The sequence below is a fragment of the Enhydra lutris genome, unplaced genomic scaffold (genome assembly GCF_002288905.1).
Source record: "Enhydra lutris kenyoni isolate GAN:26980312 unplaced genomic scaffold, ASM228890v2 scaffoldscaffold3, whole genome shotgun sequence".
NCBI classification, from domain to species: Eukaryota; Metazoa; Chordata; class Mammalia; order Carnivora; family Mustelidae; genus Enhydra; species Enhydra lutris.
In genome coordinates this window covers 59,543,894-59,562,673 of record NW_019154087.1, presented here as the reverse complement: position 1 = coordinate 59,562,673, position 18,780 = coordinate 59,543,894, and the positions used below count along the sequence as shown (strand labels likewise).

Genomic DNA, 18,780 nt, shown 5'->3' with positions numbered 1-18,780 from the left:
ATAAAGAGCCCAGAAACAAACATGCATATATGCTTAATTCAAGAAAAAGGAGGCAAGAATATGCAATGAGGGGAAAAGACAGTTTATAAGTGGTGTTGGGAAAATTGGACAGCCACCTGCAAAAGAATGAAACTAGCATACATAAAAATCAACTCAAAATAAATTAAAGACTTGAATAAAAGACCTGAAACCATAGAACTCCCAGAAGAAAACGGGGGTAAGTACCTTGACATTGGTCTCATCAATGATTTTTTTTTTATTTGACATCAAAAGCAAACATAACAAAAGCAAAAATAAATGAGACTACATCAAACTAAAAACTCTGTACAGCAGAGGAAGCCATCAATGAAATGAAAAAGCAGTCTACTCTATGGGAGAAGATATTTGCGAATCGTATACCTGATTAGGGGCTAATATCTAAAATATATAAGGCAGTCATGTTATTTAATAACAACGCCCCCCAAACCAAACAATCTGGTTTTAAAAGTGGACTGAGTACTGAATAGAATTTTTTTTTCAAGAAGATATATGAATGACCAACAGGTATATGCAAAGGTACTCAACATCATCAGTCATCAGGGAAATACAAGTCAAAACCACAATGAAATATTATCTCAGAGGTGTCAGAATGGCTGTCATGAAAAAGACAGAAGGTAACAAGTGCTGGCAAGGATTTGGAGAAAAGAGAACCCTTATGCACCATACATGGAAATGTAAATGGTGCAGCTACTATGAAACAATATGGAGATTACTCAAAAAATTAAAAACAGAACTACCATAGGAGCTAGCAATCCACTTCTGGGCATTTATCCAAGGAAATGAAAATAGGCTATGGAAAAATATATCTACACTCCCATGTTCATGGCAGCATTATTTATAATAGCCAAGATATGGAAACAGTGTAAACATTTATCAGTGGATGGATGAATAAAGATGACGGGGTATATATGCACAGAATGGAATATTATTTAGCTATAGGAAGGAATTCCTGCCATTTCTGACAACATGGATAACCTGGCAATGCTCAGTGAAGTACACTAGACAAAGATAAATACTGCATGTTATCATTTATATGTGGAATAAAAAAAAAGATGGTTGCCACAGACTGGGTGGGCGGGGGCAATAGGTAGAGGTTGGTAAAAAGGTGCAAACTTTCAGCTATACAGTGATTAGTGTCTGAGAACCTAATGTAAAATACAGTGACTGTAGTTGATAACACTGTAATGCATCATTAAAATTTACTAAGAGAGTAGATTTTCAATGTTCTCACTCCCAAAAAAGATAAACGTGTGAGGTAATGGATGGATTACTTAACCCAATGGGGAAAGTTCAACTACATATATTCATATATCAAATCACCATGATGTATACTTTAAATATTTTACAGTTATATTTTTCCATAATAACTCAGTAAAGCTGACATTTTTCAAAAAGTCCAAGCAGAAATGGGGACTTTTGCTTTAATAGTTAAAAAGCAGCCTTTCCCAAGCCCATATATGTGGTCATTGTTTTTCTCCTTGTGGTGACAACCCCCTTTTTATTTTCATAGCCAATTTTATTGTTGGTGAAATCATCCAGTTACTTTTCCTTTTTCATTTAGGGCTACGAAGAAGTTTCTTTTCTTTTTTTTTTTTTCAAGAGGGATGTTATAAAATAGAAAGTTTGCAGCAAAAATTCTCATTATATGGTATAAGTTATGAAGACTGAAAATAAAACATTTTTTCTTTTACATTATTAGAAATTAAGTAAATTATCTTATTGAAGATAAACACTCTCAGCACTATATAAAGTGCTCTTCTAGCAACCATTTAATAAGTCTGCATTTTCAGGATATGATAAGCATTGTGCATGGCAAAGGGCCAAGGGTCACCCTTTTTGTACTGAGAAAGAATCATGCTGAGTTAACCTAGAACCAAATATTTGGCAGATTAAAACATTAGGAATCCTCAAATAATGTTGATTAGAATTATTGAGAAATGATGACGAAGAATATTGACTTAATTGTAGGCAAATTTATATGTTAATTTTATGACTAATCAGAATAATGGAAGATTTATAGAATTCTCTTGTGAATACAATTCTTTAATTTGTTTTTGTAGATTAATAAATCAGATTGGTAAAAGTCTAGTAAAGAGGATCCATATTGAGTTTAAGTCAACTGGAAAAGCTTATCCAGATAAAGCAAATCAGTTGTATTTATGTTGTTTCTTTCTATCCACTCCTTTCCTTCATCTGCTTTCGCTTTTCCTCATTCACTTATCAAATATTATAAGCTAAATGTTTTGTGCTTGAAAAATACAGACAACAATTACATATTCCTGTTTCAAGAAAGTTAATCTAGATAGGAAGTATGACAAGTAAAATCATAACTACAGTATATGTAATGAGTACTTTGATAGAGAGATGCCCTGGCAGAGAAGAAATATATGAGTTAAGCTTGGGAGTTAGGAAAGGCCTCATAGAGGAAACATCTTGAAGGACAAGTAGGAGACAGGGAGATGACAGTGGAAAAATGGAAGAGGAAAATCCAATCCAGAGAGAGCAGCAGGAAGCAATGCAGGAGACATGAGAAAACAGTGGCCTAATATTTCCAATTTTATTAATTTACTCTTTGATTTATAATCTAATCTATACAACTCAGAAATCTACACAGTTATCTGCAGAGAGGCTTTATAGTGATTAAATTTAATTGTCATAAGTTTTTAATTAAGAGAGGGTTTAATTTTAAGAAATAAATGCTGAAACTAAAATTGTTCATATTCAAGAACAGAATGATGGTCAAAATAACCAATATACACTTAAAAATGTTGTCTCATATATGAAATTTAATCTTGGAATATTTCCAACTTGTTTCATGATTTTCTTCTTTTCCCCCTTTTTTGGGCAGGAGACCAAGGCTGAAATAATTACTAGAGAGAATAAAAAGAGATTATTTGCTAAGGAAGAGGAAAAAGAGGAGAAAAAATGGAGTGTTCTGTCATTTTCTATTGAAGAGGAAATGAAAGAGAACTTAAACTCTGGAATAAAGAATCTGGAAGATTTTTTGAAATCATGTAAAAGTAACTCAGTGAAATTTCGAGTTGAAATGGTAGCATTGACTGCCTGCTTGAAAGCATGGAAAGAACATTGCCGAGGTAAATTTATGTGATTTTGTGTTTTTTGTTTTGATGAACTGGAGAATTAATCAAAGGATGTAATATGATAGCTGTCATTTATTAACTGGAAGTTTGTGATAGAAGCCTTAGATTCATTATGCGATTTTATCCTCACAGAATTCCTCTAAAGATTACTTCTTTTATCAGTGAGCAGTGAAATCTCAAAGTAGCTAATATATAGCATATTCCTAAGCAAATTCAAATCAAATCAGTCAAAGATAAGCTTAAGAATAACTTCTTATAAAACTGTGGGCATAGTCAAAGGAACCAGCAAAGATGGTGAGGCACTCTGGGAGATCTGTCTCTCATTTTTGAAATCTGAAGTGCAAACATTTTCTTTCTGGGTAAAACTAAAGATTATGTTTGCCAGCCATGTTGAATTCTTCTAACTGTTGCCATGACACCCATGTGCTATTCTTTGCAATTTCTATAACACATAGTAGAATAAAAAAGAAGAGACAGGGAGAAGAAGATAAGGGGAAATAAACCTGGGTAAAGATGCATAAATTAGTAACAGATAAATGATATGTGCCATAAGAACTCCAAACTGACAATTCTTCCCAGTAACCTAGTTGATCTGTCTCTGGCATCTCCACACTTGAATCCATTTAATACATGGTCACTGGATCCTTTTTCCCCCTCTACTCTCATTGTGTTAACTTCAAAAGCCATCAGCCTTTCACTGTGGATTTTTTCACAGTGAGAAGCATAAGATCTGGCTTATATATTTCTCCCCAAACAAGATGTTGTATCAGAATTTGCAGCTGACTCCTACTAAGAAAGATCAGAATTAAATGGTTTACTCTCCTGAGGGGAAAAATTCTATATTAAATTTTTTTTTAGTCTCTTGTAGTATTCAGCGGGTGTTTGGTAATATTTGTTAGATAGCTAAAACATAGGTTTATTGGAAGAAATTTGAAATTAAGAACAGCCCTAACATGGTAAGTATGGAAAGGTTAGCAGTTAGGAAGAATAAAAAGAATGTAATAACCATGCAGAAATGAAGAAGAATTAGCAAACTCTGTATTTGTCAGTTGTAATAGACTAATTGAAAACCTCCAATAATTGTATGAAATAGTTATCTGTGGTCAACAGTGGGACTCAATAAGTTTTGCAAAGTTTTTAACCGGATATTTAAAGTCATCTAAATATTTTTTTTGATGATAGTAGAGATGGCATGAAAATAATAGGTAAGAAAATATTTGCTGTTCCCCAGAACACTTAATACAACCTTGAGCTTTAATAATCTTATTACTATCATGAACTATAAGACTTTTCTCTGTCTCCTTTATTTGCACAGCTACTTCCCAGTTATCCATAGAAATGATGAAGTAGGTATAGGCGCACTTTAATTATATTTTACCTAGTCATCTGTATTCCAAAAACTTTATAAATGTTAAATAAAATAATTAGGTCAGGGGAGCCTGGGTGGCTCAGTGGGTTAAACCTCTGCCTTCAGCTCAGGTCATGGTCCCACAGTCCTGGGATCGAGTCCTGCATCAGGTTCTCTGCTCAGCAGGGAGCCTGCTTCCTCCTCTCTCTCTGCCTGCTTCTCTGCCTACTTGTGATCTCTGTCAAATAAATAAATAAAATCTTTAAAAAAAATAAAATAATTAGGTCAGATTGATAGCCTGGATGACTAATCTTGGATAATCAAACATTATTTTTGATGGTCTTTATAAAAATTATATTGTTTATTGTTTGCCAAGGTGAAACCACAAAAGATTTAAATATAGCTGTTCAAATGATGAAAAGGATCCATTCCTTGATGGAAAAATATCCAGAACTTTTGCAGGAGGCAGATCAGCAACTCATGGCCAGATGCCTGAAGTATTTAGGATTTGATGAATTGGCAAGTTCTTTATATCCAACCCAGGTAATTTTCAGAATAGCTTCATTTTAATAGAATAGTTATGGGGTGTACATAAAGTGTCTTGCAAATGCAGTCACTTCTTCTAGATTTTTTCTTTTTTTAACTGACAATATTTACTCCTATGTTCAATCATTACTAGTAATTCAGCTGCCCAAACTTGAAATAAACTAGAATTAGAAAACTGATACAAATACTTGTCTGAACAAACAGATGCCAGATAATTTCTGCAGACCCTTTAAACTAATACTGTATTTAATTCTAGCAAACAATTTAAAAACTATATTGTGATTGTTTAGTTGTCTTTAAGTGTATTAGATTGTAGCTACAAATACCATAATGGATATTTGAAAATCTTGATGTCTGTCAATGTACTTACAGTTAAGATGGTGATTGAGGTGGTAAAGAACTTCATCAATAAATACTACGAAATTGAAAAGATGGTAAAATGCTTTTCTTGTAAAAAGTACTCAGTAATATATTAAATTAATTACTTAACTACTTAAATAATGTTGTAGTTTAAAATCACTCTCCAAATGGACTTTTGAAATAATGTAGGTTGCAAGAGATGACATAAAGAAGAAAATAGATAAATACTCAATTGGCATTGGGCCAGTTCGGTTTCAACTACAGTACATGGGCCATTATTTGATACGAGATGAGAGAAAAGATCCAGATCCCAGAGTTCAGGATTTTATTCCTGACACATGGCAGGTAATAACTGAATGAAACAAAAATCTTATTTTATTTGTATTTTATCATTAAATGTAATAGCAGGAGCTTCTCATTATTGTGGCTTTACATATTATATTTGGCATGAACTTCATATTGAGTCATGTTATTTAAAATTATTTTATGATTGGAAATGATGAAATGGAAAGTCTTTTCCATTTAAAGGAAGTGAAATTTTCATTTTGTTCATTTTTTATAAATGGAGGTACTTTGATGAATTCACATACATTTTTAAAGTTCTGTCTGTGTCATCCAGTTATATCATTGTGGAACAACCTCCATGTTTTCCCTGTGTCAATAGGAGATTTCATATGTAACTGCACACAAAGCAGTTTTGGTAGTTTAAACAATATAGCAATTTTTTTAGATATTCACATGCTATACCTGTCACCATCATAGCCATTCTTCTATACATACATGTAAAATTGATGGATATAAAACTTGGGATAAAATGGTATGTTTCTGCATAGATTAAACCATATAAAATTGCTAATAAATGAATGTATTTACCTACAAACATGCAATTTCATAGGTTCAGTCTACTAGACTTCAAATTCGGAATATGACTTTATCTTTCTTATGTTGATGATAATGTAAGATCTTTAAAAATTCCTGCCTCCTTTTCAGGAATGGGAGGACCTGTTTCTTACTTTAGGACACAAAGCTGTCAAGTGCTCTTTATTAATTCCACACACATTTCAATTATTCTGTGTCCATCTAATTTTGAGATGCGGCCCAGAGTGGACCTACATTAAGAGTGTGCAGACAGGTTTGGGGATATTTATCCATCTTCTGCCCATCATAGATATTTTTGATTCTTTGATTAGTCATCATTTTGATGATTAAAAGCATAAACTGAGGAGTTGAAGTTTCTTGTGTCCTCCAAAGTAGGTACCTGACATTCTTTTGTATGTAAAGAAAAGATAAGTAGTGAAATTATGAAGGATTGATTTTCTTTCTCCTTAGCTATCATTTCACTATTACAAAAATACACTCTGGCTACTTCTTAGAACTTAATTTCTCAAAGCCTTTAGAGAAGCACTCTACTGAATCAATGACAAATACTTAGATAAAAAGAAATCTTCTCAGTGATGAGATATTTTATTCAGGCTAATTTTCCATTTTTCACACACAAACTCACCTCCAGATGCTCAAAAGCATAGCAATCCTGTCTTCTGAGAGAATGCCATGAGTTCTTCAGATTTTCCTATGTGTTTCTTCATGCGTTTTCAACTCCCCATCATTCCATATGAAATTCAGAAAATTATAATAGAAGTGCATTCATCGATTTGCTTTGGTAACATGCTGTTCATATTATTGATGTGAATGGTGCTCTGAACCCTGCAGCGAGAGCTCCTTGATGTTGTGGATAATAATGAGTCAGCAGTGATTGTTGCCCCAACGTCCTCAGGCAAAACCTACGCTTCCTACTACTGCATGGAGAAGGTGCTGAAGGAGAGCAGTGAAGGGGTGGTTGTGTATGTTGCACCAACAAAGGTAGCCCTCAAGTGACTCGAATTTTCTTTCATTCCTAAACTTCTCTTTTAAAATAATATATGTACTCACACAGTGAATCTATTTCACTTTTTATTGTTTATTTTCTAGTTTTATTGATCTATAATTGACATATAACATTGTATTATTTAAGGTGTACCACACATAATTTGATATATGTATATTGTGAAATGATTGCCACAGTAAGTTTAGTTAACATCCATCACCTCATATACTTACAAACTTTTTTCCTTATGATAAGAACTTTTAAGATCTATACTCAGCAACTTTCAAATATTCAATGCAGTATTGTTAACTATAGTTTCCATGCTGTACATTACATATGTACTATTTATATATATTGTAACTGGAAGTTTGTACCTTGTGTCCACCTTCACCCATTTCACCCACTATCTCCAACTCCTACCTCTGGCATCCATCAATTTGTTCTGTTTCTATAACTTTCACTTTATTTTGTGACCTATATATTTTCTCCTTCCAGTTTTAGAGGCCAATGTAACACTTTTCTCAGAACCATTGTGAGGAAAAGGTCTGGTCTTGTGATTTTGTCATTCAGCATTATGCTTACTTTGAGAGAAGCACTCACACTTTGCTGGGCAATATTGAGTCACTTAGGAATCTAATATTGGCTTTGCAGGGTTTATGGAATTTATCTGATTTGCTCTTGGGCATTCGTAACTGGCCTGTTTCTCAAGCCAATTTGTTTTGTCATATTTCTTTTAAGTCTATTTTACTGCTTAATGTTAAATTTAAAAACAGAAAATATAATCTTTGTCATTAAGGAGAAAGTTTGACTTTCAGAAAGTGTAAGTTTGCCTATCCTCACTCATAACCCTTGTAAAGTGATTACTCTTAGAAAAAACACATTTAGTTTAAGTAACTTTAATTCTATAGATTAAAATGAATTCAGACTCCATTTAAGCTTCTAGGAAAAATTTAGTGAATTGTGGTCAGCCTCAGAACCAGATTGATCAATATGATTAGTTGAAATGAGCACTCTATTTTTTATTGTAGCTTTTTTGTTTTTAATGGCTTAATAGTGCTCATTGCTGGAAATTAGTAATATATATAAAAAATTAACCTAGCTAGAAGTAGAATTTTAGTAACAACACGGTTACTTTTTGCCAAATTACTCTTTTAAAAGTTTAAATCCATTTTTATTCCCACTGACAGATATGCCAGTGTGTATTCTCTTATCTTCTCTAACATTTCTCTTGTTATTAAAATGTTTTGCCAGGGGTGCCTGGGTGGCTCAGTGGGTTAAGCCTCTGCCTTTGACTTAGGTCATGATCCCAGGGTCCTGGGATCGAGCCCCCCATCGGGCTCTCTGCTCTGCGGGGAGCCTGCTTCCTTCTCTCTCTCTCTCTGCCTGCCTCTCTGCCTACTTGTGATCTCTCTCTGCCAAATAAATAAAATATTAAAAAAAAATGTTTTGCCATACTAACAGGTGAAAACTGCTATCTCATATTTAAATTTGCTTTTCTGTGATCACTAGTCATTTGGGTATCTTTATGTGATTTTGGGCACTGACATTTTTTTATTCATGAACTACTTATAGATGCATTTGCCCGTTTGTCTCTTACTTTGAGGGAAGTGAGATTGTCTTTTCATTGATTTGTTTGGTATACTAAGTACATTTATCTTTATGTATCCTAGCATATACTTTTATTGGTTATTTTGTCTTTTTACTATGTTGAGTCATATTAATGATAATGTTTTGTTAATATCTTTGTGTACTCAGGTCTATCAGTATTTTCATTTAATGTTTCCGTGTGTGCTCAGATATGTGAAAATGTTCACTTTTTAGTGTCTTTATGCTTATGTTTTAAAATTTATGTTTTATGGGGTTTTTTTAAAGATTTTATTTATTGATTTGACAGAGAGACAGTGATCACAAGTGGGCAGAGAGGCAGGCAGAGAGAAAGAGAGAGAGAGGGAAACAGGCTCCCCGCTGAGCAGAGAGCCCGATGCAGAACTTGATCCCAAGACCCTGAGATCATGAACTGAACTGAAGGCAAAGGCTTAACCCCCTGAGCCACCAGGTGCCCCTAAAATTTATGTTGTAATCTATGTGTTACTTTGAGGCGGGCATAAAGTATAAAATAGATGTTCATAGATTCCACATACTCAGATTCCACTAGTCACCTGATCCAAAGTATTCATGTATGTCTTCAAACTTCAGATGTCTGAAGGTAGTTCTCAAATAGAAGAACCACATATCTATCTGACAATCCTTCACTTGGTCTTTCTTCTATAGTAGATTCACAGCTTCTTTCTAAGCCTTGGTCATACAGGTATTCAGCTATTTTTTTCTGATATATGAGCAACATTTCCAGTTTTTTCCTTCTGATTAAGCCATATTTCCCCCCATTTTACTTTAAAGTTGAGGTTTATCAATGTGGTTCACATGCTTAGTCAAATATCTCAAAGAGAGCATGTTAGTGTATTTAGAGTAGATGGGTGTAAGAAAGGTTCTGTTAAGCTTTCTGACTTTTTTTTTTTTTTAAGATTTTTAAAAAATTTTATTTGAGAGAGAGAGAGTGCAAGAGAGCATGAGAGGGGAGAAGATCAGGGGGAGAAGAAGACTCCCCATGAAGCAGGGAGCCTGATGCAGGACTCAATCCCGCATGTCCAGGATCATGACCTGAGCCAAAGGCAGTTGCTCAACCAACTGAGCCACCCGGACACCCCAAGCTTTCTGACTTTTAACTGTACATATTTTTAGACAGTTCCTGTCATTCTCTGAGGTTTCATCTGTGCTTTATTATGTGATTATTGAATTTCTTCCCTTGTCAATCAGGCTCTTGTTAATCAAGTGGCAGCAACTGTTCAGAATCGTTTCACCAAAAATCTGCCAAATGGGGAAGCTCTATGTGGTGTTTTTACAAGGGACTATCGTCACGATGCCCTAAACTGTCAGGTAGGTTATATTAATTAATGCATTTGTTATCAAATTATATAATAGTACTAATATATTTCTCTTTCACGAAATTCAGCGTCTTCACAAAGCTTCATGGAAATAATTTTTTGAATTTGCAAAAGATGAAATGGCTTTACAGAAAATTTAATATTGTTACATTCCAAAGAGTTGAGAAATAGCACTCATCTTTCTCTAAGAACACTTAGGTTTGAACTTCAGATTTCAGTTGTAGTTTATTACATTATCTTGGTTTATAAATGGATTAAAAATGATCTGAAGAACCCAATGCTATAAAAAATTAATAAACAATTTCTAATCAGAATGACTTTTTCTTGATAATCAGGATATTCTCACTTTTCTTGATGAGTAATATACATAATTTAAAAAATGTATTATTGATAGAATACCTGATGCTAAGTAAGCCATAGATAGTTTTCCTCCTTAACAAATTCCATAAATACATAATTAAGACTGAACAAAAAGTGAAAAGATGATTATAGTACATTGCAGGGAAAACATGAAGATCTGTTACCCAGATTGCCTTTCAAGGATGGACTTGCTGCCCAGATGTTGGGAGAGTGGTCAAGACAAATGCCAGCTGTCAGTTCCTCTGGTTCTGCCTCCACAGTCCCTATCCTGTGGTTGAGCTAGGCAGGGGTATGAATGCTGGGACATTTCAGTCTCATGTGGAATAGCTCTGACCAGTATTCACTCCAGAATTCTGTGCCAGGTTCACCAAGATTTCATCAGGCCTGTTTTGAAGTATAACTTCTCCCTCAGCCCAATTCTTCTTCTCCCCACATCCATAGTTGTTGATCCTATATAGACATTTTTTAAACAAAACTGTCTCAGGGTCAGATTGAAGAAATAAACCTGTGATGATTAACTCTATTTGTATTATTTTGCTTATAAATAAGAATTTAAACTTCAAATCTGGTATATTACCACTTTGACTCATAAGAATTACAGTTTCATAAGGTTTAACCAAATATATCACAATTTTAATGAAATATTCTCAGAAGTGATATTATATCATAATTATTAGCAGGTGTATTCAGGAGTCTTAACTCTGTTTTTCACATTCTTATAACAAAGTCTGCACATAGTAAAGTACTCAAAATTTTTGTTTATACAATGTTATTTTTAGGTACTTATTACAGTTCCTGCCTGCTTTGAAATTCTGCTATTAGCTCCTCATCGCCAAAAGTGGGTGAAAAGGATCAGATATGTTATATTTGATGAGGTAGGTTTGGTATTATTTCTCTAGGTTGATTTCCTAGTGTACATAAGTGCTATAATGAAGATATTTGGTGCTTTAAGACATTTATCCTTTTGTACAGAGTTCAGGTTGTGGGGGGTACTTCCTTCTGAATGGTTTCCTCAGTGAATCATACTGTCTTTGGCTGCATTTTGCTGTTGTGACTCAATAGGGGATGTTGGTATATGCTAACAAGGCAGAATTAACCACCATGACATAAGTTTTCCTGGTAGAGATTTCAAAATCCAGTCTTTGACTTCTAGAGCAAAGCATTTTGGTCTCTAACAATGATAGCAGTTATGTGAATTATTTTGTCAGTCATCAAACACAACAGAAAACAAATGTCCAGTCAAAACACAACAGAGAGTTTTCCAAAAGTGTGTGTGAGGGAAACTATAAAGTTTAGTGTGGTAATTCAGAGCTAGTAACTTACCCCTGTGCTTAAAGGGACAAGTCAAAGAAGCAGTTACTGATACGCAGAAGGAGATTGATTGAGGTAGCCGTATTGTGAGTACTTATCTTATTTGAGGGACATAGCTAGTTCAAGATAACCTTTCAGGAAGGGATCCAATGAAATAAAGATGCCATTTTCCTTCCTGCTCTTGATCCCTTGCCAAGGCTCTCCATTGGCCAAGTCCAAGGGAACCAGAGAGCATTGGAGTCTTTGAAGTGATCTCCCTGGCTAAAGAGACTAGGATGGAAAATAATGGAAGTTTATAGAGAAAATGGAAGATATTTATAGCATTTTTATAGTATTTATAAATGTTATAAAATTTTATAGCATTTATAAATATTTATAACATTTTATCCTTATATTTTATTTTTATTTTTATAAATACATATTTTATATATATACTTAAAATATATTTATATAATATAAAATACATGTTTAATGTATTATCTATTAAATATATAAATATATATTTATTAAATATTATATGCTGTTTATTAAATGTTTATTATAGTCATATATTTTATTTGTGTATATTTTATTTATATTATATATGTTATAATATCTAATTTATATATAGTATATATTTATATAATATATAATTATGTATTACACTGCAAAGAAGGATAAGGGTAGCCAGACGCAGGATGCATTCACATTCTAAGATTTGTCAAAGACAGTAAAGAAAGACTTAATCAGGGAAATGAGGTGGTAAATGAAGAGGAAGAAGGAAGCCACAGAAAAGAATTCCCATTGAAAACACAGTTCAGTCAAATTGGTAACATTTGAAAAAATAATTTAAAAGCTAAATTCACTTTTAAGTGGGTAAAAAATAATTCAAGTCACTGAGGAACAGGAGAGCAGATACCTGGTTGACATAGAGTCTGAAGTATTATGTAAAAAGAGAAAGAATACTAGTCCCCTTGTTCTTATTTTTTTGCTTGTTTAGGAATGAGGATTAGAAACTAGAAATATAAAAATTGGTAAAGACAAGTATGTACTATTTATTAACTGAAAGAAAATTCTATTCTTATTGCAGTTGACATTGTTAGAAATAAAAAAAATCTCATATATTAAAGATCTTGGTTAATAAGCATCAGTTTATATTCAGATTATGGAAGCCTTTTAAGTGTTATTTCTCTGAACATGTAGTGGAAAGCTTGTACCAGACTCTATGGATGCATAACAGAGTTGATTAGGTAATCACAATAAACTTAATTTTTCCGATTACTTGAGATAAATAAAAGAGTAGAAAGCAAGAAAGGTATAACAGAGAAAAAATATAGTTTAAAGCAAAAAAGCTGTAAGAGAAAAATTATAGTTTAAATTGCCTGTATGAAGAACATGGTCTCCTATAATAAAAATAATTTAAAGATTCTACGACTAAAGTATATATGTTTAGATATGGGAAGATGCTCAGCTTTATCTCATAGCTCCTCAGCCTCATGTGACTACCAGAAATTCATATAGACTGACAAAAATAAATTAAAAATTAAAATTAAAAATTAAAAATCAGCAATAGTCAAAATATGTGAGAGACTAAAAAAATGTATAAGTAGTTTAGGAGAACATATAACAAAGAAAAGGTTATAGAGATAAAGAAATTACTATCTTATTCATTTTATTACATGTTTGGAGGGAAAATGAAAAAATTTCATTGAGTTATGAAGTGAAGATACAAATAGCATTAACTGAAAATATTTAATCAAAAAAATTATATCACGATTTAAGCAAAACATCAAAATATAAAAATTAGGAGGCTCTCAATTGCTTTACAAAAGGATTTTTCTTTTAATAAAAAAGTTTCATTATAGGATTTCTTAAAATAGATTTTCCTGTAGTATTGAATGCATCATTCAATTTAAAAAATCAACTTACTAATTTTCCATAAAATATAGCTGAAATTAAGAAAAAAAGTTGGGGTCAAAACATTAAGGAAACAGACCACTTGTTGAGCATCGAGTAATCATGAACTGTCATATATATATAATGTTATTTAATTCTCTTAATTAAATACCTGTTGCCTAAGGTAAAAAAAATTATGTATTATATTTATGATTTATATAATACATATAAAATATATATTTATCAAATATTTATTATATTTATGTATTCGTTTATATATAACATATGCTATATATATTTATATGTTTAAATATAATTTTATATGTAATATATAAAATATACGTATTTTATATATTTATTTAATATTTATATTAAGGATATTTATTGAAAGATATTTAAAATATTATAAAAGGATATATTCCTTTGCTCCAAGGAATTTCAACCTGAAGTGGAAGAAGATGATAAGCTTGTATTTAACTTAACTATTCTTGTTGTAAACTTGGAGCTACTAAGTAGGCTATATGTTTTATTTGTTTGATACTGATTTTTTGGTGCTTATTTTTAGTTACTCTGTATATATTGCATCTTGAAGGCTTTGAATATTTCTGTTCAAAATAAAAATTCAACAATTCTCTGTAATCAAGCACTTGAATTGTACTCTAGTTTCAAAACTCTGAAATGGTATGGTATTGGGTACCTTAACTTCCCAGTTTTATATAAGATAAAGCTGGAGGGTTTTGAAGGCTAATGCCAATGCTGGCATGGTCAGAGGAAAGTACCATCTGCTTTTACAAAGCGTTCAGCAGAGTTGTATATTATCTGACCAGGCCAAAACCAAATGGGCAGTGGAAAAGAAAAACTTTTAATCTCTGTCTCAGGTGGTCCTTTCCAGCTAATTGCTAGGCTTCATAATTTAATCTGTTTAAAGAAGACTACCTTTGAGAATCTTCTCTGAATTGAGTTCAGTTTGCCTTATTTGATTAAAAGACATTCATTCATTAATTTAGCAAAAATATTTAAGGGGAGCCCCTCCCATGCCAGGCACTGTTGGTGTTGGGAATGCCCAGGTCTAGAGTCACAGAGTAATTGAAGAAAAGAGAATTAAACAAGTAAGCACACAAACAAGTACACATGTGACTATGCCAAGCCCATATTGGTACGTACTGTAAAGGGAAAGAGCACGCTGGCATGACTGATAATGGCAGGAAGGCCATGGGAGAGCAACTCTGGAGTGGCAGTCAGCAAAGTCCTTCTAATGATGTGCCATTAGCCTGAACTGTGCAAGCAGAAAAGAGGGGTAAAAGCATGTTAAGCAGAAGGAATGATACATGTAAAAGCTCTGGGGTAGGAAAGGTGTGTTCAAGGAACACCGGAAAGTCTAATATGTCCTAAGCAGAGGGGCAGCAGGATGGGACAGAATGACTTAATAACGAAGCTAGAGAGGCAAGAGGGGGACAAGTTAAGTATAATGTACAACCTGTTAAGGAGTTAACATTCTGTTCCATTTGCAAAGGAAGATATTGAAGAAATTTAATTAGGGACATGGACTGATCTAATTTGTCTTTAAGACATATCGTTTTGGCTGTGATAGAAGAATTAGGGGACATCGAGGAAAACTAGGTGGTAGTCAGGAGGATTTTGTAGTGGTGCAGCTGAGACATGATGGTGACTTGGGTGACAGTACACATTGGAGAGAAATGCATAGATTTGAAAAAAATTTTTGAAAGTAAGAGAAATAGGAATTATTGATGGATTGGTTATGGGGACTGAAGAAAATTTGTGTCAAGATTTTCTATTACCTGATTTGTGGATATTTATATAAACTTGGCATCGTCAATAGAAGGAACATGAAACTGTATATGGTGATTTGAGCTTCTGTGTCTTATTTTCATTTGCTATTTTAAAATCAGCTTTTTAAAGGAGAATTTTTTTTTAATAGGTCCATTGTCTTGGTGGAGAAATTGGAGCAGAAGTCTGGGAGCATCTCCTTGTCATGATCCGATGCCCTTTTCTGGCTCTTTCAGCTACCATAAGTAACCCTCAGCATCTCACTGAGTAGGTATTATGTTCCAATTTGGATAAATGCATTTCAGTTTTAAATTTTATACTTTCTATATAGGTTCTGGAGACTTTCCTAACTTTCTGTTGAGTTTATTAACTTATCTCTGGCTGTTCAAGCAACAGAGCATCTACCACACTTCTTGGCGGGTGCTGAGAAAGGCCACACTCAGTAAAGGAAAATCAAGGACTGTCCCAGCCAGATCTGCTGTTGAGTAGAAAATTTCTTCCCTATGTCAAAAAAAGTCCACCGGCAGTGATAGATTTATGTTCCTTTTTTTTTTCTGTCCTTTAGCAAGAAAGAAAAAATGAAATAGTATAATGACATCCCCTGCCACAGACCTTGAGATTTCTTCTGTTGTCCCACTTTGTAGATGTTTAGAAAGATAGCAAAACCTTACTAATTAAAAAGTCCATATCATTTTGGGCTAGATTTTTGCCTCATTGCTATAACAATTATAGCAAAGGCTACTGTGTGTCATACACTATTCTAAGTGTTTTGCAAATAGAAAATTATTAAATATTAATAATTAGTATTTCAATAATATTAATTTAATAATTAATATTGATAATTAACATTAATAATTTATTAATACCCAACAACCCTTATGATTTACTATTTCCATTACTACTATTGATTCGTATTTCCACTACTATTATTATTTCCATTTTTATGGAATGTAGAATGTGGAAAATGAAGTACAAACAATGTAAGTGATTCAACCAAGAGCAACAGACAGCAATAAGGAGGCTGGGATTCAGTCTCAGGTAGTCTGCCTCTAAGGCCTATTCCTTTAATTATAATTTTTAAGGCATCTTTATTTAAAATATTTAATGTCACAAGAAGTAGTATTATATTGCTGTCTGCATAATATGTAAATTTATTTTTTAAGGTGGCTACAATCAGTAAAGCACTACTGGAAACAAGAAGACAATACATTGAGAAAAAATACTGCTTTAAAAAAAAATGCTGTCTGTTGTGCCAATTCTCCCAAAGATTACTTCCAAATAAAGGAATCATATAAAGTTAGACTTGGTATGTTTGGAATTTTTCTTTTACTTCAAAATCATTGCAGTCCTTATGTGTCCACTGATTTGGAAATTCTTCCTCTTCATTGTTAGTGCTCTACGGTGAGAGATACAATGATTTAGAGAAGCATATATGTTCAATAAAACATCACGACATCTGTTTCGATCATTTTCACCCATGTGCCGCACTAACAACAGATCATGTAAGTAATACTTTAGCCATATTTGTCCTGACTAATATAAATTAGTTATATATATGTTAAAATTGAAAAGCTGCCTAGTTGATTCTAGGAGAACTATAGAATAGATACTTTGTAACAGATATTTAACGTTAGTTTTATTTTTTATTTAGTTTATTGAATATATTTGACATGTAAGTATAAATTTACGGTGTATAACATGTTAATTTGATATATTTATATATTGTAAAATAATTGTGATCACAATATTAGCACTTCTATCACATTATATAATTATACTACAATATTATTGTCCATATTTATTATACTGTGCATTAAATCTCTATGTCGTTTGTTTAAAGGCAAATTTGTGCCTTTAAACAACACTGATCTTAACTCCCCTACCTCACATCCCCTGGTAACTATCATTTTACTGTGTTTTTTACGAGTTTGACTTTTTTAGATTCCACGTATAAGTGATATTATGCTGACACTTGTATTTCTCTGTCTGACTTATCTCTGTATAACTTAGCATAGTGTGCTTGGTACATTTATGTTGTTTCAAATGGCAGAATATTGTCCTTTCTCAGGGTTGAAGAATATTTATTAACATCGGTTTTTTAAAAGTGACAAAAATAACTTTGTAGTCTTCAATGAACCCTCAGTGATGTTTGGATCCACAAGGCTTAAAAATGACTAAAAATTTTAGTCATTTTTTTGACTGAAGTTTTTTTAGTTAATTTACTTATTCTTGGACATTATCTTTGCCCATTGTCCTTCTCAGTACCCATGTCTCTCTGTCTACCTTTGTGACACTAACCCTTAGTGCACAACTATATGTGGACAGCTCCTAGAACATGTGAGAATCTGATCACTGTCAGTTAGGTTAAATAAGGAAAAGACATTTCACTAAGGTAACAATTGTAACATGATTTTTTGGTAGTGAATCAATACAGTGGAGGTCTTAGGATATTATTTGGAGCATCGAGGTGTCTGTGGGGGAAGACATCTTAATTTTCCATGCATAATTCTCTTCCTTTCTCATACTATTCTTAGGAATAACCCATTCAAGCTCTCATTGCTTCTCAGAGTGATAATTAGTCATTATTTGCCTTCATTTCAAAACCTACCAAGTAGAATATATTCTAAATTCTGTTGTCAGGTAAAACTCCTAACACATAATTATGATCTTGCCAAGTTTAATGGCTTTCCTTTGGAAGTGATTAAATCCATAGCTCCTTGGCTTGGCTTCCTAGGTCTTCTCTGACCTGGCCCCAAAACCTGATGTATCTTATGTGGACGTCCTCATGATTTATATTGCTCCTGGACTCCACCAGCAGATGCCAAATGCCAGTTGTTCAGATCCTGTTTATATATATATATATATATATATATATATATATATATATATATATTTAAAGATTTTATTTATTTATTTGACAGACAAAGATCACGGGTAGGCAGGGAGGCAGGCAGAGAGAGAGGAAGGGAAGCAGGCTACCTGCTGAGCAGAGAGCCCGATGTGGGGCTTGATCCCAGGACTCTGGGATTATGACCTGAGCCGAAGGCAGAGGCTTAACCCACTGAGCCACACAGGCGCCCTTGTATGACTCTTCTAATGTGAAACATCTTCAGAGTCCTTCTGTGACTTTGTTAGCTGGATGTAATCTCTCCATAGCACCTTGTCTGTATTTCTTGTATGACACCAATCATGATCAGGTTACTGCTAAAGTTGTTGATATACATGTCTCCTTTATCTTACTAGAAT

General features: G+C 33.1%; 1 protein-coding gene across 1 annotated transcript in view; it reads left to right on the top strand.

The window, feature by feature from the left end:
• Positions 1 to 18,780, top strand: part of LOC111154598 (probable ATP-dependent RNA helicase DDX60) — a 105,009-nt gene that overhangs the window by 34,165 nt on the left and 52,064 nt on the right. Inside the window, exons 12-20 of the mRNA XM_022514277.1 lie at positions 2,888 to 3,134; positions 4,865 to 5,031; positions 5,584 to 5,739; positions 7,105 to 7,254; positions 10,073 to 10,192; positions 11,340 to 11,435; positions 15,686 to 15,801; positions 16,698 to 16,840; positions 16,927 to 17,036. Of these exons, the coding sequence (XP_022369985.1) occupies positions 2,888 to 3,134; positions 4,865 to 5,031; positions 5,584 to 5,739; positions 7,105 to 7,254; positions 10,073 to 10,192; positions 11,340 to 11,435; positions 15,686 to 15,801; positions 16,698 to 16,840; positions 16,927 to 17,036 (1,305 nt within the window). The remainder of the gene's footprint in view (positions 1 to 2,887; positions 3,135 to 4,864; positions 5,032 to 5,583; positions 5,740 to 7,104; positions 7,255 to 10,072; positions 10,193 to 11,339; positions 11,436 to 15,685; positions 15,802 to 16,697; positions 16,841 to 16,926; positions 17,037 to 18,780) is intronic.